This window comes from Thalassophryne amazonica, chromosome 20, assembly GCF_902500255.1.
Source record: "Thalassophryne amazonica chromosome 20, fThaAma1.1, whole genome shotgun sequence".
NCBI lineage: Eukaryota > Metazoa > Chordata > Actinopteri > Batrachoidiformes > Batrachoididae > Thalassophryne > Thalassophryne amazonica.
Window position 1 is genome coordinate 3989155 of NC_047122.1, and position 25000 is coordinate 4014154.

The 25000-nt window shown below is 41.4% G+C and overlaps 1 protein-coding gene across 1 annotated transcript in view; it reads right to left on the reverse strand.

Moving 5' to 3' along the window:
- Positions 1-25000, reverse strand: part of LOC117502338 (transcriptional repressor p66-beta-like) — a 168964-nt gene that overhangs the window by 55497 nt on the left and 88467 nt on the right. Inside the window, exon 3 of the mRNA XM_034161379.1 lies at positions 14556-14685. Coding sequence (XP_034017270.1) covers positions 14556-14685 — 130 coding nt within the window. The remainder of the gene's footprint in view (positions 1-14555; positions 14686-25000) is intronic.

A 25000-nucleotide genomic window follows, 5' to 3' on the forward strand; every position in this document is an offset into this window, starting at 1 on the left:
AAATAAACCCGCTCTCTCTCCTCTATCAGACTCCTTAAAATAAAATAAACCCACTCTCTCTCCTCTATCAGACTCCTTAAAATAAACCCGCTCTCTCTCCTCCATCAGACTCCTTAAAATAAAATAAAACCGCTCTCTCTCCTCCATCAGACTCCTTAAAAATAAAATAAAATAAACCCGCTCTCTCTCCTCTATCAGACTCCTTAAAATAAAATAAAATAAACCCGCTCTCTCTCCTCTATCAGACTCCTTAAAATAAAATAAAATAAACCCGCTCTCTCTCCTCCATCAGACTCCTTAAAATAAAATAAACCCGCTCTCTCTTCTTTCGATGTGGAGGAGCAGCGGCTCGACTCCGAGTTCCTCCCGAGTGACCGAGCTCCTCACCCTATCTCTGAGGAAGCGCCCAGCCAAATGCGGAGGAAACTCATCTCGGCTGCTTGTACTCGCGATCTCGTTCTTTCGGTCATGAGCCAATTCTCATAACCATAGGTGAGGATCGGAACGTAGAGCGATCGGTAAATCGAGAGCTTTACCCCCCTACTCAGCTCTCTCTTCAGCACGACGGCCCAACACAGCAACCGCATCACTGCAGACGCTGCACCAATCCGTCTATCAATCTCACGCTCCATCCGTCCCTCACTCGTGAACAAGACCCCGAGATACTTAAACTCCTCCACTTGAGGCAAGGACACTCCACCAACCTGAAGTCGGTGGACTATCAGTGAGAAATGTCCTCACATTTCATCCTACCGACAAAACACGGCACCGTTTAAAAACATGTCTGAGTCCAAAACGCCCAAACTGTCTGAACAGGCCGTCGTGTGTGGTGCTGTAACACACAGCACAGCACGTGCCGAACCTGCGTCTGTCCAAATCTGTCCCACTGCTCTATCAACTTAATCACTGCAGCAACAACTTTACAAAGTGGCACAAAGTAAACATAAAGTCTCTGAATTAGGGATCCACAATTTTACACTTCCGATCCGATGCCAATACCTGAATGTGGATATCTGCCGATACCAATACTTTTCTGATCCGATACCAGATGTTGTGTGCTGGGGTGTTTGGCTGGCTTGGTTTTTGTTTTTTCTGTTTCTCCCACCAGATGGTATGCATTCAGGACTGAGTGGCTGAGTATTAGGACCTCACCCTGAACACCTGAGGCTTGTTTTCACGTGCAGGTCATCAGGACTCACAGCTGTGGTGTATTCTGTCTTGATCAGAGCTTGCTGCACTTAAACCTTGAATGCACAGTGTGTGATTGCCAGAGACTCGACCTTGTGAGCAGACGTGTGAGATCGGCATCAGGAGAACAATCTCACCATTACGGACGCAGAGACCGCTCCAGGTTTGACGCCACAGTCTGTGAAGGAGGATTGGGTGAGGTCTCACGCTCTTCAGCACACTTCCTGAGGTAATTTGGTTTTGGTGACTTTTATGAAGTAATGACAGTGGATTTGGTGTCCCTCACACCTTGTTGTATTGAGCTGTCACATTATGGTAATTGTCTAATCAGCTTCTGCTGCAGTGGAGATTTGAACTGAGTTGTTCCGTGTCTGCAGGGTGAGAAGCTGAGTTATATTAAAGCCAGGAAGTGTTTGCTGATTGTGTGCACCTTTGAGCTGTGTCTCTCTGGGTGGAGTTGGACTCACCTCATATTTTCTTGCTTCACAGACTCGGTTTGTCGCGGCCACCTGGGGGGCCGAACTGCTGTGGCTCCGGACCGTTTGCGCTGCTGAGAGCGCGCCGTATTTTCACCTCACCAGACCGCGGACTTTTTAGTTGTTTATCACTTCACTCACTTTTATTAAAATGTGTTATCCTTTGAACCGTGCTCTGCTTATTTTATGCTGGGTCCTGTCAAACGCTGGGTCGGTGCTCCGACCGCGTCCGACACATAACACCAGAGCTCTGTTTGCTTTAATATTATCATCATTATTGTTGATTTTACATGAGGATTTTCTTAAAAAGGAGACCTGAGAGTTCAGCTACAACTTGCCAGAATGTGAATCCAAAGGCCTCGTTAAACCTTGATGATTATCCAGCGTCTGCCATCAGCCCTGTTTACACCCAGTGGTTAGGGTCAGTATTGCACCGTGTGGTGCTGGTCAGAAACAGAGTAATTTAACATTAATTTATTTTTTTATTTTCATTTTTTATCTTGGTGGACCATTTTCATTGTGTACAGAATGCTGATGAGTGGACTTGCTGTGGGAAACACTGCCGTGATTGAATGGAGGGCTGTGTCTTTAAATGTTGAGACGGCCGGCTGCTTCCTAATCAGTGGACCTGATCAGGTCATCACAGACCTGAATAATGAAACGCTGTGATGATTTAAACTTTTAAAACGCCAGTGGACTGCGATCAGGTGTGATCTGAATGACTTGCTGTGTGATCTGTCGGCGTGGTGATCACCGACAGGGACGGCAATTTAATTGTTACAAGAGCGCATTAATCAAGTGAGATCTCCCTGATAGATCGATCAATCGATCAGGTCATCTGATGATCAAACCACAGCGACGGCCTTTAAAGAGTTTAAATCATCACAGCACTTCAGTGTGTTCAGAGCGCAGCACCGACATGAGAAACGAACCTGGAGCAGAAAAAACACAGAGGGACTTGTTTTAAAACGCTACGTTTCCAGCCAGGAATTAAAGGATTTTCCGAGGTCATTTTCAAAAATCAGGAGCTTTATGTGGATTCATGTCAGTCTGTGATGGTGAATTGGACTGAAGCGAACAGGTCAGACTTTATATTTTTACGTGTGTGAATGAAACAGTAGTTCTGCATATGTACCACGGTTTTCAGCCAATCAGTGACCAGCATTAATGGACATATTTAGACTTATGAGTAAATTACAAGAAATGTGTGCCAACAATCACATAACTGACCTACAACTTATGTACAACATGTGTGGGACGTGAGTCACACGCTGGCATGTGTTGAAAATTCTCAGCATGTCCAAAATTTTTGGAGGAGCTCAGCTTATCAGGATGAACATCAGCGAGCTTCAGCGAGTTTCAATGTGCTCTTAACTTATAAAAACTTACCCGTAACTTACTGAACTTATGCCAGCAATTTTTTAATACGGTTGGAAAACGCTAGATAAATCATCAAGGTGTTTTTTTTTTTTTTTGCACACATGGAGTGTGTGTGACTGTGTGTAGTGTTGTGTGCTGTGCTGCTGCACCCTATGATTATGTATATGTGTGTGTTTGACTGTGTGTAGTGTTGTGTGCTGCTGCTGCACCCTATGATTATGTATATGTGTGTGTGACTGTGTGTAGTGTTGTGTGCTGCTGCTGCACCCTATGATTATGTATATGTGTGTGTTGACTGTGTGTAGTGTTGTGTGCTGCTGCTGCACCCTATGATTATGTATATGTGTGTGTGACTGTGTGTAGTGTTGTGTGCTGCTGCTGCACCCTATGATTATGTATATGTGTGTGTGACTGTGTGTAGTGTTGTGTGCTGCTGCTGCACCCTATGATTATGTATATGTGTGTGTGACTGTGTGTAGTGTTGTGTGCTGCTGCTGCACCCTATGATTATGTATATGTGTGTGTGACTGTGTGTAGTGTTGTGTGCTTGCTGCTGCACCCTATGATTATGTATATGTGTGTGTGACTGTGTGTAGTGTTGTGTGTTGCTGCTGCACCCTATGATTATGTATATGTGTGTGTGACTGTGTGTAGTGTTGTGTGTTGCTGCTGCACCCTATGATTATGTATATGTGTGTGTGACTGTGTGTAGTGTTGTGTGCTGCTGCTGCACCCTATGATTATGTATATGTGTGTGTGACTGTGTGTAGTGTTGTGTGCTGCTGCTGCACCCTATGATTATGTATATGTGTGTGTGACTGTGTAGTGTTGTGTGCTGCTGCTGCACCCTATGATTATGTATATGTGTGTGTGACTGTGTGTAGTGTTATGTGCTGACGCTGCACCCCATGATTATGTATATGTGTGTGTGACTGTGTAGTGTTGTGTGCTGCTGCTGCACCCTATGATTATGTATATGTGTGTGTGACTGTGTGTAGTGTTGTGTGCTGCTGCTGCACCCTATGATTATGTATATGTGTGTATGTGTGAATGTGTAGTGTTGTGTGCTGCTGCTGCACCCTATGATTATGTATATGTGTGTGTGACTGTGTATAGTGTTGTGTGCTGCTGCTGCTGCACCCTATGATTATGTATATGTGTGTGACTGTGTGCAGTGTTGTGTGCTGTGCTGCTGCTGCACTCTATGATTATGTATATGTGTGTGTGACTGTGTGCAGTGTTGTGTGCTGTGCTGCTGCTGCACTCTATGATTATGTATATGTGTGTGTGACTGTGTGTAGTGTGTGCTGCTGCTGCACCCTATGATTATGTATATGTGTGTGTGACTGTGTAGTGTTGTGTGCTGCTGCTGCACCCTATGATTATGTATATGTGTAGTGCTGTGTGCTGTGCTGCACCCTAAGATTATGTATATGTGTGTGTGACTGTGTGTAGTGTTGTGTGCTGTGCTGCACCCTATGATTATGTATATGTGTGTGTGACTGTGTGTAGTGTTGTGAGTTGGCTGCTGGTGCACCCTATGATTATGTATATGTGTGTGTGACTGTGTGTAGTGTTGTGTGCTGTGCTACTGCTGCACCCTATGATTATGTATGTGTGTGTGACTGTGTGTAGTGTTGTGTGATGCTGCTGCACCCTATGATTATGTATATGTGTGTGTGACTGTGTGTAGTGATGTGTGCTGCTGCTGCACCCTATGATTATGTATATGTGTGTGTGACTTTGTGTAGTGTTGTGTGCTGCTGCTGCACCCTATGATTATGTATATGTGTGTGTGACTTTGTGTAGTGATGTGTGCTGCTGCTGCACCCTATGATTATGTATATGTGTGTGTGACTTTGTGTAGTGATGTGTGCTGCTGCTGCACCCTATGATTATGTATATGTGTGTGTGACTGTGTGTAGTGTTGTGTGCTGCTGCTGCACCCTATGATTATGTATATGTGTGTGACTTTGTGTAGTGATGTGTGCTGCTGCTGCACCCTATGATTATTATATGTGTGTGTGTGACTGTGTGTAGTGTTGTGTGTGTGCTGCTGCTGCACTCTATGATTATGCATATGTGTGTGTGACTGTGTGTAGTGTTGTGTGCTGTGCTTCTGGTGCACCCTATGATTATGTATATGTGTGTGACTGTGTAGTGTTGTGTGCTGCTGGTGCACCCTATGATTATGTATATGTGTGTGTGACTGTGTGTAGTGATGTGTGCTGCTGATGCACCCTATGATTATGTATATGTGTGTGTGACTGTGTGTAGTGTTGTGTGCTGCTGCTGCACCCTATGGTTATCTATATGTGTGTGTGACTGTGTGTAGTGTTGTGTGCTGCTGCTGCACCCTATGATTATCTATATGTGTGTGTGACTGTGTGTAGTGTTGTGTGCTGTGCTGCTGGTGCACCCTAAGATTATGTATATGTGTGTGTGACTGTGTGTAGTGTTGTGTGCTGTGCTGCACCCTATGATTATGTATATGTGTGTGTGACTGTGTGTAGTGTTGTGAGTTGGCTGCTGGTGCACCCTATGATTATGTATATGTGTGTGTGACTGTGTGTAGTGTTGTGTGCTGTGCTACTGCTGCACCCTATGATTATGTATGTGTGTGTGACTGTGTGTAGTGTTGTGTGATGCTGCTGCACCCTATGATTATGTATATGTGTGTTTGACTTTGTGTAGTGATGTGTGCTGCTGCTGCTGGACCCTATGATTATGTATATGTGTGTGTGACTGTGTGTAGTGTTGTGTGCTGCTGCTGCACCCTATGATTATGTATATGTGTGTGCCTTTGTGTAGTGATGTGTGTTGTGCTGCACCCTATGATTATGTATATGTGTGTGTGACTGTGTGTAGTGTTGTGTGTTGTGCTGCTGCTGCACTCTATGATTATGCATATGTGTGTGTGACTGTGTGTAGTGTTGTGTGCTGTGATTCTGGTGCACCCTATGATTATGTATATGTGTGTGACTGTGTAGTGTTGTGTGCTGCTGCTGCACCCTATGATTATGTATATGTGTGTGTGACTGTGTGTAGTGATGTGTGCTGCTGATGCACCCTATGATTATGTATATGTGTGTGTGACTGTGTGTAGTGTTGTGTGATGCTGCTGCACACTATGATTATGTATATGTGTGTTTGACTTTGTGTAGTGATGTGTGCTGCTGCTGCACCCTATGATTATGTATATGTGTGTGTGTGACTTTGTGTAGTGATGTGTGCTGTGCTGCACCCTATGATTATGTATATGTGTGTGTGACTGTGTAGTGCTGTGTGCTGATGCTGCACCCTATGATTATGTATATGTGTGTGACTGTGTGTAGTGTTGTGTGCTGTGTTGCACCCTATGATTATGTATATGTGTGTGACTGTGTAGTGTTGTGTGCTGTGCTGCACCCTATGATTATGTATATGTGTGTGTGTAGTGTTGTGTGCTGTGCTGCACCCTATGATTATGTATATGTGTGTGTGACTGTGTGTAGTGTTGTGTGTTGCTGCTGCACCCTATGATTATGTATATGTGTGTGTGACTGTGTGTAGTGTTGTGTGCTGCTGCTGCACCCTATGATTATGTATATGTGTGTGTGACTGTGTGTAGTGTTGTGTGCTGCTGCTGCACCCTATGATTATGTATATGTGTGTGTGACTGTGTAGTGTTGTGTGCTGCTGCTGCACCCTATGATTATGTATATGTGTGTGTGACTGTGTGTAGTGTTATGTGCTGACGCTGCACCCCATGATTATGTATATGTGTGTGTGACTGTGTAGTGTTGTGTGCTGCTGCTGCACCCTATGATTATGTATATGTGTGTGTGACTGTGTGTAGTGTTGTGTGCTGCTGCTGCACCCTATGATTATGTATATGTGTGTATGTGTGAATGTGTAGTGTTGTGTGCTGCTGCTGCACCCTATGATTATGTATATGTGTGTGTGACTGTGTATAGTGTTGTGTGCTGCTGCTGCTGCACCCTATGATTATGTATATGTGTGTGACTGTGTGCAGTGTTGTGTGCTGTGCTGCTGCTGCACTCTATGATTATGTATATGTGTGTGTGACTGTGTGCAGTGTTGTGTGCTGTGCTGCTGCTGCACTCTATGATTATGTATATGTGTGTGTGACTGTGTGTAGTGTGTGCTGCTGCTGCACCCTATGATTATGTATATGTGTGTGTGACTGTAGTGTTGTGTGCTGCTGCTGCACCCTATGATTATGTATATGTGTAGTGCTGTGTGCTGTGCTGCACCCTAAGATTATGTATATGTGTGTGTGACTGTGTGTAGTGTTGTGTGCTGTGCTGCACCCTATGATTATGTATATGTGTGTGTGACTGTGTGTAGTGTTGTGAGTTGGCTGCTGGTGCACCCTATGATTATGTATATGTGTGTGTGACTGTGTGTAGTGTTGTGTGCTGTGCTACTGCTGCACCCTATGATTATGTATGTGTGTGTGACTGTGTGTAGTGTTGTGTGATGCTGCTGCACCCTATGATTATGTATATGTGTGTTTGACTTTGTGTAGTGATGTGTGCTGCTGCTGCACCCTATGATTATGTATATGTGTGTGTGACTTTGTGTAGTGATGTGTGCTGCTGCTGCACCCTATGATTATGTATATGTGTGTGTGCCTTTGTGTAGTGATGTGTGCTGCTGCTGGACCCTATGATTATGTATATGTGTGTGTGACTTTGTGTAGTGATGTGTGCTGCTGCTGGACCCTATGATTATGTATATGTGTGTGTGACTGTGTGTAGTGTTGTGTGCTGCTGCTGCACCCTATGATTATGTATATGTGTGTGCCTTTGTGTAGTGATGTGTGTTGCTGCTGCACCCTATGATTATGTATGTGTGTGTGTGACTGTGTGTAGTGTTGTGTGTGTGCTGCTGCTGCACTCTATGATTATGCATATGTGTGTGTGACTGTGTGTAGTGTTGTGTGCTGTGCTTCTGGTGCACCCTATGATTATGTATATGTGTGTGACTGTGTAGTGTTGTGTGCTGCTGCTGTTGCACCCTATGATTATGTATATGTGTGTGTGACTGTGTGTAGTGATGTGTGCTGCTGATGCACCCTATGATTATGTATATGTGTGTGTGACTGTATGTAGTGTTGTGTGCTGCTGCTGCACCCTATGGTTATCTATATGTGTGTGTGACTGTGTGTAGTGTTGTGTGCTGCTGCTGCACCCTATGATTATCTATATGTGTGTGTGACTGTGTGTAGTGTTGTGTGCTGTGCTGCTGGGGCACCCTAAGATTATGTATATGTGTGTGTGACTGTGTGTAGTGTTGTGTGCTGTGCTGCCCCTATGATTATGTATATGTGTGTGTGACTGTGTGTAGTGTTGTGAGTTGGCTGCTGGTGCACCCTATGATTATGTATATGTGTGTGTGACTGTGTGTAGTGTTGTGTGCTGTGCTACTGCTGCACCCTATGATTATGTATGTGTGTGTGACTGTGTGTAGTGTTGTGTGATGCTGCTGCACCCTATGATTATGTATATGTGTGTTTGACTTTGTGTAGTGATGTGTGCTGCTGCTGCACCCTATGATTATGTATATGTGTGTGCCTTTGTGTAGTGATGTGTGTTGTGCTGCACCCTATGATTATGTATATGTGTGTGTGACTGTGTGTAGTGTTGTGTGTTGTGCTGTTGCTGCACTCTATGATTATGCATATGTGTGTGTGACTGTGTGTAGTGTTGTGTGCTGTGCTTCTGGTGCACCCTATGATTATGTATATGTGTGTGACTGTGTAGTGTTGTGTGCTGCTGCTGCACCCTATGATTATGTATATGTGTGTGTGACTGTGTGTAGTGATGTGTGCTGCTGATGCACCCTATGATTATGTATATGTGTGTGTGACTGTGTGTAGTGTTGTGTGATGCTGATGCACCCTATGATTATGTATATGTGTGTGTGACTGTGTGTAGTGTTGTGTGATGCTGCTGCACACTATGATTATGTATATGTGTGTTTGACTTTGTGTAGTGATGTGTGCTGCTGCTGCACCCTATGATTATGTATATGTGTGTGTGACTGTGTGTAGTGATGTGTGCTGCTGATGCACCCTATGATTATGTATATGTGTGTGTGACTGTGTAGTGTTGTGTGCTGCTGCTGCACCCTATGATTATGTATATGTGTGTGTGACTGTGTGTAGTGATGTGTGCTGCTGATGCACCCTATGATTATGTATATGTGTGTGTGACTGTGTGTAGTGTTGTGTGATGCTGCTGCACACTATGATTATGTATATGTGTGTGTGACTGTGTAGTGTTGTGTGCTGCTGCTGCACCCTATGATTATGTATATGTGTGTGTGACTGTGTAGTGTTGTGTGCTGCTGCTGCACCCTATGATTATGTATATGTGTGTGTGACTGTGTGTAGTGATGTGTGCTGCTGATGCACCCTATGATTATGTATATGTGTGTGTGACTGTGTGTAGTGTTGTGTGATGCTGCTGCACACTATGATTATGTATATGTGTGTGTGTGACTTTGTGTAGTGATGTGTGCTGTGCTGCACCCTATGATTATGTATATATGTGTGTGACTGTGTAGTGTTGTGTGCTGCTGCTGCACCCTATGATTATGTATATGTGTGTGTGACTGTGTGTAGTGATGTGTGCTGCTGATGCACCCTATGATTATGTATATGTGTGTGTGACTGTGTGTAGTGTTGTGAGCTGCTGCTGCACCCTATGATTATGTATATGTGTGTGTGTGACTTTGTGTAGTGTGTGGTGCTGGGCTGCACCCTATGATTATGTATAGTGTGTGTGACTGTGTAGTGCTGTGTGCTGATGCTGCACCCTATGATTATGTATATGTTGTGTGACATGTGTGTAGTGTTTGTGTGCTGTGCTTGCACCCTATGATATGTATATGTGTGTGTGTGTAGTGTTGTGTGCTGTGCTGCACCCTATGATTATGTATATGTGTGTGTGTAGTGTTGTGTGCTGTGCTGCACCCTATGAGTATGTATATGTGTGTGTGACTGTGTGTAGTGTTGTGTGTTGTGCTGCTGGTGCACCCTATGATTATGTATATGTGTGTGTGACTGTGTGTAGTGTTGTGTGCTGCTGCTGCACCCTATGATTATGTATATGTGTGTGTGCCTTTGTGTAGTGTTGTGTGTTGTGCTGCTGCTGCACTCTATGATTATGCATATGTGTGTGTGACTGTGTGTAGTGTTGTGTGCTGCTGCTGCACCCTATGATTATGTATATGTGTGTGACTATGTGTAGTGTTGTGTGCTGTGCTGCACCCTATGATTATGTATATGTGTGTGTGACTGTGTGTAGTGTTGTGAGTTGGCTGCTGGTGTACCCTATGATTATGTATATGTGTGTGTGACTGTGTGTAGTGTTGTGAGTTGGCTGCTGGTGTACCCTATGATTATGTATATGTGTGTGTGACTGTGTTTAGTGTTGTGTGCTGTGCTACTGCTGCACCCTATGATTATGTATATGTGTGTGTGACTGTGTGTAGTGTTGTGTGATGCTGCTGCACCCTATGATTATGTATATGTGTGTTTGACTTTGTGTAGTGATGTGTGCTGCTGCTGCACCCTATGATTATGTATATGTGTGTGTGACTTTGTGTAGTGATGTGTGCTGCTGCTGCACCCTATGATTATGTATATGTGTGTGTGACTGTGTGTAGTGTTGTGTGGTGCTGCTGCACCCTATGATTATGTATATGTGTGTGTGCCTTTGTGTAGTGATGTGTGCTGCTGCTGCACCCTATGATTATGTATATGTGTGTGTGACTGTGTGTAGTGTTGTGTGTTGTGCTGCACCCTATGATTATGTATATGTGTGTGTGACTGTGTGTAGTGTTGTGTGTTGTGCTGCTGGTGCACTCTATGATTATGCATATGTGTGTGTGACTGTGTGTAGTGTTGTGTGCTGTGCTGCACCCTATGATTATGTATATGTTTGTCTGACTGTTTGTAGTGTTGTGATGCTGCTGCACCCTATGATTATGTATATGTGTGTGTGACTGTGTGTAGTGTTGTGTGCTGCTGCTGCACCCTATGATTATGTATATGTGTGTGACTGTGTGTAGTGTTGTGTGCTGCTGCTGCACCCTATGATTATGTATATGTGTGTGTGACTGTGTGTAGTGTTGTGCGCTCCTGCTTCACCATATGATTATGTACATGTGTGTGTGACTGTGTGTAGTGTTGTGTGCTGCATCCTATGATTATGTATATGTGTGTGTGTGTGACTTTGTGTAGTGTTGTGTGCTGCTGCTGCACCCTATGATTATGTATATGTGTGTGTGACTGTGTGTAGTGTTGTGTGCTGTGCTGCTGCTGACCCTATGATTATGTATATGTGTGTGACTGTGTGTAGTGGTGTGTGCTGTGCTGCTGCTGCACCCTATGATTATGTATATGTGTGTGTGACTGTGTGTAGTGTTGTGTGCTTTGCTGCTGCACCCTATGATTATGTATATGTGTGTGACTGTGTGTAGTGTTGTGTGCTGTGCTGCTGCTGCACCCTATGATTATGTATATGTGTGTGTGACTGTGTGTACTGTTGTGTGCTGCTGCTGCACCCTATGATTATGTATATGTGTGTGACTGTGTGTAGTGTTGTGTGCTGTGCTGCACCCTATGATTATGTATATGTGTGTGTGACTGTGTGTAGTGTCGTGTGCTGCTGCTGCACACTATGATTACGTATATGTGTGTGTGACTGTGTGGAGTGTCGTGTGCTGCTGCTGCACCCTATGATTATGTATATGTGTGTGTGACTGTGTGTAGTGTTGTGTGCTGCTGCTGCAACCTATGACTATGTACTATATGTGTGTGTGACTGTGTGTAGTGTTGTGTGCTGCTGCTGCAACCTATGACTATGTACTATATGTGTGTGTCTGACTGTTTGTAGTGTCGTGTGCTGCTGCTGCACCCTACGATTATGTATATGTGTGTCTGACTGTGTGTAGTGTCGTGTGCTGCTGCTGCACCCTACGATTATGTATATGTGTGTCTGACTGTGTGTAGTGTCGTGTGCTGCTGCTGCACCCTACGATTATGTATATGTGTGTCTGACTGTGTGTAGTGTTGTTTGCTGTGCTGCTGCTGCACCCTATGATTATGTATATGTGTGTGTGACTGTGTGTAGTGTCGTGTGCTGCTGCTGCACCCTATGATTATGTATATGTGTGTGTGACTGTGTGTAGTGTTGTGTGCTGCTGCTGCACCCTATGATTATGTATATGTGTGTGTGACTGTGTGTAGTGTTGTGTGCTGCTGCTGCACCCTATGATTATGTATATGTGTTGTGACTGTGTGTAGTGTAGTGTGTGCTGCTGCTGCACCCTATGATTATGTATATGTGTGTGTGACTGTGTGTAGTGTTGTGTGCTGCTGCTGCACCCTATGATTATGTATATATGTGTGTGACTGTGTGTAGTGTAGTGTGTGCTGCTGCTGCACCCTATGATTGTGTATATGTGTGTGTGACTGTGTGTAGTGTTGTGTGCTGCTGCTGCACCCTATGATTATGTATATATGTGTGTGTGACTGTGTGTAGTGTTGTGTGCTGCTGCTGCACCCTATGATTATGTATGTGTGTGTGACTGTGTGTAGTGTTGTGTGTGCTGCTGCTGCACCCTATGATTGTGTATATGTGTGTGTGACTGTGTGTAGTGTTGTGTGCTGCTGCACCCTATGATTATGTATATATGTGTGTGACTGTGTGTAGTGTAGTATGTGCTGCTGCTGCACCCTATGATTGTGTATATGTGTGTGTGACTGTGTGTAGTGTTGTGTGCTGCTGCTGTTGCACTCTATGATTGTGTATATGTGTTTGTGCTTATGAGGGGCATTTTATTTACAATACATAGTGTTGCTATATGTTTTTATGTGTTGACTGATGTTTACCGTCTTGCTTGTGTTGTATTTATTCGTGATGTTTTCATATGTGTCATATTTGTCTGTGTTCAGGGACTGCAGATGCAAATTAGCCTAATGGCTAACTCTGGTGCAATGCATCAAATCAAAATGCATCAATCAAATGGTAGCATTTATCTTTTAACGGCACGTGGTCCCTTTTCAATAAACTGAAACTGACAGGGCCTTAAGATAAAAGATTTAAGTACTTTCATTGTTTATGTCAGGATTAAACAACGAGAAGCCGTACATTATACGGTTTGAATGCACGACGCGGAGTCTAAAACACCACGACGCGGAGTGGCGTTACTCCGCGAAGCCGTTGCTCTTGCTCTGCCTTGGGATGCTGACGCAGCTAAATTTTCAGCTAGTTCAGTTAATTTTTCAGAAAATCCGTGCTTGACGAACAGACAATTTGATGGGTGGAAATTTGCCGCTACCCACAGCTAGAACACTGCAGAAGAGAGCTCTCTCAAACAGCCAGCAAACAGAGCAGAGAGCAAACAACAGCAGTTGAGAGGATTCACAGTGGCTCCTCACGTATCGGAAAATGTTGTGATTTGAATCGGTATTTTCCGGTACTTGAATTATGTCGGTATGGGAAGCAGATCCCGACACTGGATTGGATCGGTCGCAACCTTATTTTGAATCTCACCTGTTGCCAGATTTCCGTCAGATTCATCATCACAGTCTGATGAAAGAATCTTATCCACATAAGATGTTCTTGTTTTAGGAGACGATGCCAGGAAAGAATTTAAATCCTTGTTGTGGGAAAAAAAAGTCCCTCTGTGTGAGAGGTGGGGCTATGATATCACTGTTTCCCAAACGTAACCAATGTGACATGCTGTAAGAAATCCCGCTAGGGAAAGTACGTGGTGACTAATCAAGGGCACTGTCATTTGTGCAATCCACAGGCCGCATGATTAATCATAAAAATATGAAATTTGGGGGAAATCCCAAAAAAGTGGAAATCCATGTTTCTGGAGAAAACTTACATGTCTGTGGTCAGTGAAGCTGCATGTCATCATCAACACTCTAATAAGCCCCCCCCCCCCCACCTTTTTTTTAAATTCTCATCGGATCTGGACTGATCTCATATATGGCCTTTTGGCAGCCCAAATGATTAGAGAAGTCAATGGAGGCCAAAGAACTTTAATCCCTGGACATCCTCAAACCCTCACTCAGTTTCACATGTCCTGACCCCACAAACATCACAGCATCATCAACAAATTCAAGGCCACTGAAGCTTTCCTTGCCAAGAAGGCAGAGCCTTAAGCCCCTGAAGTCCCTGAGCTGACCCAGCACTCAGCCTATGCAAGGACTGAACAAAGTAAGAGCCAGAACACATCCCTGATGAATGCCACAGATGGTGACAGCACTCACTGTACCTGTGGACAGTCAGTCAGCAAACTGTCAGGCTGTCACACAGAGAAACAGGCCATCAGAATTAAGACAGCAACAAAAACCAGCCCAGAAGCTGCTGATGTCAGCAAAAACAACAGAAACGACACACACACACAACACACACACACACACACACACACACACACACACACACACACACACACATAGGAAAACAAGCAACAGTTCTTTACCTTGAACATTTCCAGGTTGGCCTGGTGGAGGCGCTGGTCAGGTCGGGGAGTTGTTCTTGGACTGGATGCCTCATTGTCTGAAAGGACAATGACATCTGGAGACGGAGTTTGTCTGTCGTGGTCCACATCACTTCATAGTGAGGGGAAAAAAAAACATGTGGTCATGGTGGAGGACACGCCCTTCCAAGGTAAACATGACATGATTGACACGTGAAACCGTTGTTCCAGTTAACATCAGTTTGCTCGCACTTTGATTTGTTGCTTCAAAATCCATTGAAGCAACTAATCAAAGACAGAGGTTTGATTAGTTTACACATAAAAGACAAAATCAAAGACAAAAAGAATGACAGAAAGAACAAGAGACACAAAATACAACAGGAGACAACAGAGCACAGCAACTGACAGCAACCAGGAAAGTGACAAAGTACAGACAGAGCACAGCAACTGACAGCAACCAGGACAGTGACAAAGTACAGACAGAGCACAGCAACTAACAGCAAACAGGACAGTGACAAAGTACAGACAGAGCACAGCAACTGACAGCAAACAGAATGACACTGACAAAGTACAGACAGAGCACAGCAACTAACAGCAAACAGGACAGTGACAAAGTACAGACAGAGCACAGCAACTGACAGCAAACAGAATGACACTGACAAAGTACAGACAGAGCACAGCAACTAACAGCAAACAGGACAGTGACAAAGTACAGACAGAGCACAGCAACTAACAGCAAACAGGACACTGACAAAGTACAGACAGAGAACAGCAACTGACATAGTACAAACAGAGAACAGTACCTGGCAGCAAACAGAACGACACTGACAAACTACAGACTAAGGGAGCACAGTAACTGACAGCAAACCAGAATGACACTGACAAAACACAGACTGGCTCCAACCAGCTGTCGAGACAGAAAAACCCAAACAACTTGATTTAAATATTTCCCTAAATTCAAGCACAAACAGCCTTCTTTAGGTTTGTAGTTAGTAAGAAAAATCTAAGTTAACCAATTCCATTTATTCTTACAAACTTTCTGCTTAGACTGAGGGCTGCAGGCTGGTGTCCACTCTAGTGGCCTTTACAGATCTATGATCAAACACACAGGAGTTTGACCCCACCTCCCTCCTCGCGAGGACAATCAAAGAAAACAGATACAACATTATTCTAAAAATAGACTTTTGAATGTGGAGGTTGCGTCCCGGTTAATGTGGTACATTATATATCTTGCGTCCAGCCTTGCGTGAGGACAGCATCAGCGTGAACCCAGATATACACTGAGGCAAACAAGTGTTTGATCCACTGTCAGTTTTTGCAGGTTTTCCCACCTACAACGAATGGAGAGGTCTGTAATTTTTATCGTAGGTACACATCAACTGTGAGAGACAGAATCTAAAAAAAAATCCAGAAAATCTCATTATATGATTTTTTAAATAATTAATTTGCATTTATTGCATGAAATAATTATTTGATCCAATAGAAAAAACCAGACCTTAATATTTGGTACAGTAACCTTTGTTTGCAGTTCCAGAGGTCAGATGTTTTCCTGTAGTTTTTCACCAGGTTTTCACCCACTGCAGCAGGGATTTTGGTCTACTCCTCCATACATATCTTCTCTAGATCTTTCAGGTTTGGAGTTTCAGCTCCCTCCAAAGATTTTCTATTGAGTTTCAGGTCTGGAGACTGGCCAGGCCACTCCAGGACCTTGAAATGTTTCTTACAGAGCCCCTCCTTAGTTGCCCTGGATGTGTGTTTGGGGTCATTGTCATGCTGGAAGACCCAGCCATGACCCATCTTCAATGCTCTTACTGAGGGAAGGAGGTTGTTTGCCAAAATCTCGCAATACATGACCCCATCCATCCTCCCTTCAATACGGTGCAGTCGGCCTGTCCTCTTTGCAGAAGAGCAGCCCCAGAGTATGATGTTTTCACCCCCATGCTTCACGGTTGGGATGGTTTTCTTGGGGTTGTTCTCATCCTCTAAACATGGTAAGTGAGTTGATTCCAAAAAGCTCTATTCTGGTCTCATCTGACCACATGACCTTCTCCCATGCCTCTTCTGGCGCTTGCAGGTGTGTTAGGAGTAGTCTTTAATATTAATAGATTTAATATTAATATCTTTAACTTATAATGTAATTAATTAAGGATCAGACTAGTATCTGGTGTCGTGGCAGACACATAGTGGTGTTTTACAAACTGATGGTATTATTTTCTATCTTGCTTCACAACATCTTGGACTGGGACTGACAAATTCATCAAGTATATTATGTAGTCTGATTCTTTTCTGGATTTTGTTTTGACAAATATTGGCTGTACAAATGTGGGACTGAGTTTGAATAAATGTAACAGCAGAGAAATTGCAGATTTTTACTCTCTTGAAAATTTTGATCATGTCCACTGGTTTCTGTGTATGGTCTGGGTTGTCAGATGCTAACCGATAGCAGCGCTCTGGCAACAGCAAACACAGGTTTCCCCAGGTTGTTATTGTAAAATAAGAATACTTTTTTCTTAATAACTTACCTGGTTAAATAAAGGTTAAATCAAATCAAAACAACCAGAGAATGAGCAGATCGCCCCGGTCCTCCATCTAGTGAGTAAATAGAAATTGATGCTTCACCGTCTGGAGTCCAGGCTATAACTGGGTGTTTTTGACTAATTTTGGTTTTACCTTCGTAATTTACCAAAAAACAAACAAACAAACAAACAAAAAAAAACTGTTTAAATGGCCTTGTTTGGTGTCATTTTTTTTCAGCACAACCTCACCTGTGTGAATTTACAGTTTCTCTTTGATTCTGACATACTGCATTAAAACAGTGACCCTAAATTCACCCCAAAACCGAAAATTCAAATCAGAGAAAAGTTTTTTTTAATGTGAAAACCAGAAACATGTTTAACAAACCATTTTTATAACTCAGAATGCGAATATAAATTTTAAATTTTCAAAACATATGTCAAAATGTAGCATAAACAGTTATATACAACAATTCACATTAAACTGCAGGAAATGATTTCAGGTGTTTTTTGTGGCTATTTACATACAAATAGATGTCACACAAATTATATTTGTGCCAATCAGAATAAACAATTCCTGTCCAATGAACATCAGAAACCCCAAATATTATACAGATATACACCTCAATATCCATGTGTATTTTTCCTAATTGCTTGTTTTTGTAGCTTTTTTTTCAATATTTATTTCATTCATTTAAAAGAAAAGCAGAAATGAATACAAGACACTGGAAAATGAGCAGAGAGAAGAACAAGTCTTATATTTTCTGCCCTTTTTACAATACAATCTTTCAATTTTAAGCATCATTATTCAACATATTAACAGATTACATTTTTTTGACTGTCACATACCACTGACTTATTTCATAATGTTAGCCATTATTTAAAAGATTACATTTTTGACTTTGTCACATACCACTGACTTATTTCATAATTTTAGCCATTATTTAAAAGATACATTTTTGACTTTGTCACATACCACTGACTTATTTCATAATTTTAGCCATTATTTAAAAGATTACATTTTTTGACTTTGTCACATACCACTGACTTATTTCATAATTTTAGCCATTATTTAAAAGATTACATTTTTTGACTTTGTCACATACCACTGACTTATTTCATAATTTTAGCCATTAATTAAAAGATACATTTTTAACAGGTTACATTTTAGACTTAAACTTTTAGACATTATTAACAGATTACATTTTAGACTTTGTCACAACCCACTGACTTATTTCATAGTTTCATACTTACTTAATACATCTAGTTTAATATGTTTTTTAAATAATTTAAGCGACCTTGATTCTTTCAATCAATCAATCAATCAATTTTTTTATATAGCGCCAAATCACAACAAACAGTTGCCCCAAGGCGCTTTATATTGTAAGGCAAGGCCATACAATATTATGTAAAACCCCAACGGTCAAAACGACACCCCTGTGAGCAAGCACTTGGCTACAGTGGAAGGAAAAACTCCCTTTTAACAGGAAGAAACCTCCAGCAGAACCAGGCTCAGGGAGGGGCAGTCATCTGCTGGGACTGGTTGGGGCTGAGGGAGAGAACCAAGGAAAAAGACATGCTGTGGAGGGGAGCAGAGATCAATCACTAATGATTAATGCAGAGTGGTGCATACAGAGCAAAAAGAGAAAGAAACAATGCATCATGGGAACCCCCCAGCAGTCTACGTCTATAGCAGCATAACTAAGGGATTGGTTCAGGGTCACCTGATCCAGCCCTAACTATAAGCTTTAGCAAAAAAGGAAAGTTTTAAGCCTAATCTTAAAAGTAGAGAGGGTGTCTGTCTCCCTGATCCGAATTGGGAGCTGGTTCCACAGGAGAGGAGCCTGAAAGCTGAAGGCTCTGCCTCCCATTCTACTCTTACAAACCCTAGGAACTACAAGTAAGCCTGCAGTCCTGAGAGCGAAGCGCTCTATTGGGGTGATATGGTACTACGAGGTCCCTAAGATAAGATGGGAACCTGATTATCAAAACCTTATAAGTAAGAAGAAGAATTTTAAATTCTATTCTAGAATTAACAGGAAGCCAATGAAGAGAGGCCAATATGGGTGAGATATGCTCTCTCCTTCTAGTCCCCGTCAGTACTCTAGCTGCAGCATTTTGAATTAAACTGAAGGCTTTTAGGGAACTTTTAGGACAACCTGATAATAATGAATACAATAGTCCAGCCTAGAGGAAATAAATGCATGAATAGTTTTTCAGCATCACTCTGAGACAAGACTTCTTTGATTTCTTTGTTGAGGTTGTTCCATAATTTACACCATTCACTGCCAATACTCCGTTCCTTTTACTTTGGTTCTGAATCTTGGTTTTTTTAAGACTTCTATTCCTTTCAAATTATAACTACTTACTCTTTTTTCAAACATATTTTGAATGTTTATTGCTAAGGTATTTTTATTAGCTTGGTGCAATTGTTTGTATATTTTCAAATCAACTACACTCAACAAAAATATAAACGCAACACTTTTGGTTTTGCTCCCATTTTGTATGAGATGAACTCAAGATCTAAAACTTTTTCCACATACACAACATCACCATTTTCCCTCAAATATTGTTCACAAACCAGTCCTAAATCTGTGATAGTGAGCACTTCTCCTTTGCTGAGATAATCATCCCACCTCACAGGTGTGCCATATCAAGATGCTGATTAGACACCATGATTAGTGCACAGGTGTGCCTTAGACTGTCCACAATAAAAGGCCACTCTGAAAGGTGCAGTTTTGTTTTATTGGGGGGGATACCAGTCAGTATCTGGTGTGACCACCATTGCCTCATGCAGTGCAACACATCTCCTTCGCATAGAGTTGATCAGGTTGTCAGGTGTGGCCTGTGGAATGTTGGTCCACTCCTCTTCAATGGCCTGTGCGAAGTTGCTGGATATTGGCAGAACTGGTACACGCTGTCGTATACGCCGGTCCAGAGCATGCCCAAACATGCTCAATGGGTGACATGTCCGGTGAGTATGCCGGCCATGCAAGAACTGGGACATTTTCAGCTTCCAAGAATTGTGTACAGATCCTTGCAACATGGGGCCGTGCATTATCCTGCTGCAACATGAGGTGATGTTCTTGGATGTATGGCACAACAATGGGCCTCAGGATCTCATCACGGTATCTCTGAGCATTCAAAATGCCATCAATAAAATGCACCTGTGTTCTTCGCCCATAACAGACGCCCATACCATAACCCCACCGCCACCATGGGCCACTCGATCCACAACATTGACATCAGAAAACCGCTCACCCACACGACGCCACACACACTGTCTGCCATCTGCCCTGGACAGTGTGAACCGGGATTCATCCGTGAAGAGAACACCTCTCCAACGTGCCAAACGCCAGCGAATGTGAGCATTTGCCCACTCAAGTCGGTTACGACGACGAACTGGAGTCAGGCTGAGACCCCGATGAGGACGGATGAGCATGCAGATGAGCTTCCCTGAGACGGTTCTGACAGTTTGTGCAGAAATTCTTTGGTATGCAAACCGATTGTTTCAGCAGCTGTCCGAGTGGCTGGTCTCAGACGATCTTGGAGGTGAACATGCGGATGTGGAGGTCCTGGGCTGGTATGGTTACACATGGTCTGCGGTTGTGAGCTGAGTTGGATGTACTGCCAAATTCTCTGAAACGCCTTTGGAGACGGCTTATGGTAGAAAAATTAACATTCAACACGAGCAACAGCTCTGGTTGACATTCCTGCTGTCAGCATGCCAGTTGCCACGCGCCCTCAAATCTTGCGACATCTGTGGCATTGTGCTGTGTAATAAAACTGCACCTTTCAGAGTGGCCTTTTATTGTGGGCAGTCTAAGGCACACCTGTGCACTAATCATGGGTCTAATCAGCATCTGATATGGCACACCTGTGAGGTGGGATGGATTATCTCAGCAAAGGAGAAGTGCTCACTATCACAGATTTAGACTGGTTTGTGAACAATATTTGAGGGAAATGGTGATATTGTGTATGTGGAAAAGTTTTAGATCTTTGAGTTCATCTCATACAAAATGGAGCAAAACCAAAAGTATTGTGTTTATATTTTTGTTGAGTATAAATCATGAATTTAAGTACCCTATACTTAATGAATAATGGATTAATGGATCTTCTAAAACGACTATTGATAATAATTTTTGAAGCTCTTTTCTGCAGAATAAATAATGGTTGTGTATAAGTTTTAGATGTTGATCCCCAGATTTCTACACAATAAGTTAAATATGGGACAATCAATGAATTGTACAATGTTAATAAAGCATAACTATTTAACGAAAATTTTACTTTATGCAAAACAGCAATGGCTTTCGCTATTTTTCCTTTTGTGTAATTTATGTGTGACTTCCATGTAAGATCTTCATCAATCATGACTCCTAGAAATTCTGTTTCTTTTACCCTTTGTATGTCCATTCCATCTATTTTTAATGACACATCATTTTTTGACACTGTCATTAAACAATATGAAATTTGTCTTATTGAGATTTAGTGACAATCTGTTTATATCAAACCAATGTTTAACTTTTTCCAACTCTGTATTTATCACTTGTACAACTTGCTGTATATCTGATCCAGAGTAAAATAATGTATCATCAGCAAATAATATGCTGCCAAGTACTTTAGATTCATTCACAAAGTCATTGATATACAAAATAAACAGTTTGGGTCCAAGTACCGACCCTTGTGGTACTCCATAAATAATGTTACCATAATTCTGATTTTGTATTATTATCTGAACAAACTGTTTTCTATTTTCTAAGTAGCTTTTAACCCACTGATGTGCAAATACCTCTAATTCCATATTGTTGTAACTTGTGAAGGCAATCTTGAGTGGTCGATAACGTCAAAAGCTTTTTTTCAGGTCGATAAAAATACTTACAAAATAATCCTTATTATCTCTTGTTGTTGATATTTTCTCTGTTAATTCCATAACTGCCATAGCTGTCGAATGTTTTGTTCTGAATCCATACTGAGCATATTTAAAATGTGATGTTTCTCAATGAATTGTGTCCAACCTTGTCACAAAAACGTTTTCCATAATTTTAGAAAACTGTGGAAGCAATGACACTGGCCTGTAATTTGAAAAATTATGTTTGTCTCCATTTTTATATAATGGGACTAACTGGCAATTTTCATTCATCTGGGAAAATTCCTGTTGACAGAGACAGATTACAAATGTAAGTGAATGGTTTCAATAACAGTTCTATTATACTTTTTACAGTCATGTCTAAATCTTCATAGTCAGTTGATCTTTTGCTTACACAGTTTTTTACAATATTTCTTATTTCATCTTTTTCCACATTGTCAAGGAAAATACTATTGACCGTATTTACAAGAGTATTTAATTTATCTTCTAGTATTAGTTTATTTCCCACCAGACTTGATCCCACCTTTGAAAAATAATCATTAAACTCATTGCAACTTCTTTTATGTCATATATCTCTTTATTTTCCTTGACAAAGTAATTTGGAAAAGTTGATTTCGCTCCATCACTTTTAATCACACTATTTATAATCCCCATATTGCCTTTATATTATCTTTACTCTTATTTAAATTGTTCACTATAATAATCTTGATTTAATAATTTTTGTTTCCTAATTATTGTCAATAGTTTATTTTTATATTTTTTGTATCCGTGTTCGTTTCCTTTGTTTGCATTTTTAAAAAGACCCTATAAATAGTTTTTCTTTACACAAGCATTTTTTTATCTTCCCTAGTCAGCCAATGGTTTATTTACTCTTTTTCTTACTAATTTTTATTAATTTACAGTTTTTTATTATATGATTTCCTCAGTATTCATAAATGAATTATATGCTACGTTAATGTTGCCAACCTTCTTCCCAATTTTGATGTTTTAAGGTCATAATTGAATGCCTCTCTAAGGCTTTTATGACTTATCTTTTTAAAATTTACAACCGTTTTTTTCTTGTACCAATTTTTGTATTTAAATATTGAAAAACTGGTAAATGATCACTAAGATCTCATCAAGATCCATCTTAATAATTTATCTGTTCTATTTGTGAATATATTGTCAATTACAGTTGCACTTTGCGATGTAATTCTGGTTGGTTTGTTATCAAGGGGAATAACCCCAAACTATACATGAATTCACAAAATCACTTGGCTTCTGTTAATGCTAGATAGAATTTAAATTCTTCTTCTTACTTATAAGGCTTTTGAATAATCAGGTCCCATCTTATCTTAGCGGACCTCGTTTAGTACCATATTAACCCCATAGAGCGCTTCGCCCTACTCAGACTGCAGGGCTATACTTGTAGTCTAGCGTGTTTGTAAGATGATAGATATGGCGCAGCGCAGAGCCTTCAGCTTTCAGCCGCTCCTCTCCTGTGCGAACCAGCTCCCAATTCAGATCTAGGAGACAGGATACCCTGTTCTACTTTTAAGCTTTACACTCCTCTAGGCCTTAAAACTTTCGCATTTTCGCTAAGTGCTTCTAGGTCTTAGGGCGGATCGGGTGACCCCTGACCATCCCTTGGTTATGGTTGCTTTAGGACGCCTTTAGACTGTGTTTCATAATTTATTTGTATGCCTCTGCCTTGCCACCTGTGGCGCGCCTTGGTCCGGCAACTGTTTGTTGTGATTTGGCGCTATATCAAGAAAAAGTTGATTGAAGTTGATTGATTGACTTGTTCTTTGGCAACTGGAGCTTTCTATATTAAAGTCTCCACACATAAAAAGCGTTTTGTTTTTGATTTGATGGAATAATTCTATTATTTTATCTGTAAATTTCACAATGCAAGAGTCTGGTGCTCTGTATACACAACGTATTAGATATTCTTAGATGTTTCATGTACAATTTCCACTGTTACAATTTCTATGACATCATCTATAATTGTCATTTCTTCTACAATTGCTACATGTCAGATCTGTTTTTGTGTACAAAGCAATACCTCCGCCTTTTTAATCTCTTCTGTTACAAAATACAGCTCATATCCCTCCATTTGAACATCAGCCATGAGGTCATCTTTAAGCCAAGATTCTGTGATTGCACAACAACGCTGAATCTATTTTTAAACTGATTTAAATAATCTTTTATTTTTGACATTTTACAATACAAGCTTCAGCTGTTTATATGTATAAGTGACAAGTTATCTTCAGTAATTGTTCACTATTAGCTGTTCTTACCATATAATACTCACAACCAATTGTTTTTAAGTCAAATATACTTCATCAATGTTGGTGTCTATGTCATATACGAGTATTTTATCATCTGTTTCCATGTTTGAGCTGATTTTGTGTGGTCAAATTACCAACTGGCGTCATACTTAATTGTCTATTCAGGTGTATTTTGTAAGGTCATCCATGTTTTTGATTTGTATGCCATTAGTTCCTCTTTCACTCTGATCCACACCCTACAGTTCCAGACCCATGTAGCAACAATGTGTTTCTGTTTTTTTTAGTAGTCTTGCTTCCCTAGCAATATCTGCATTTTTTTTCGTTAGATGCTCATTTATATAGACACTTGTTCCTTTCAGATTCTTTGCCTGTCTTAATAACTCATTTTTGCATTTTCTGTTTGTAAATCGTATAATAATGGTAGATAGTTTATTTTAATATCTTGGATGGAATAGGTATGACAGTCTGATATAGTGTCTTGATGGATGACAACACCTTTGTGATATAAAAAATGTGTGACTTGTTGTTCCAATGTATGAAGTTCTTCAGGTGGTGCATCCTTCCCATTGGCTCCACTAGAATCCACTATCCCTGCATAAGACGGATGTTTTGTTTCTAAACCAGATATTATAACATCGTCTTTTCTAGAGTATGTTCAAGTTCCTCCACACGTTGTTCAAGCTTCTTAATAATCAGTCTTTCTCTTTAACAAGATTTTTGAGCTCTTTAATCTCCTCCGTCAACTTGTCTAGATTAGACATGTCTTTTGATATACGGTTTAATGAGGTCTTTATCTCC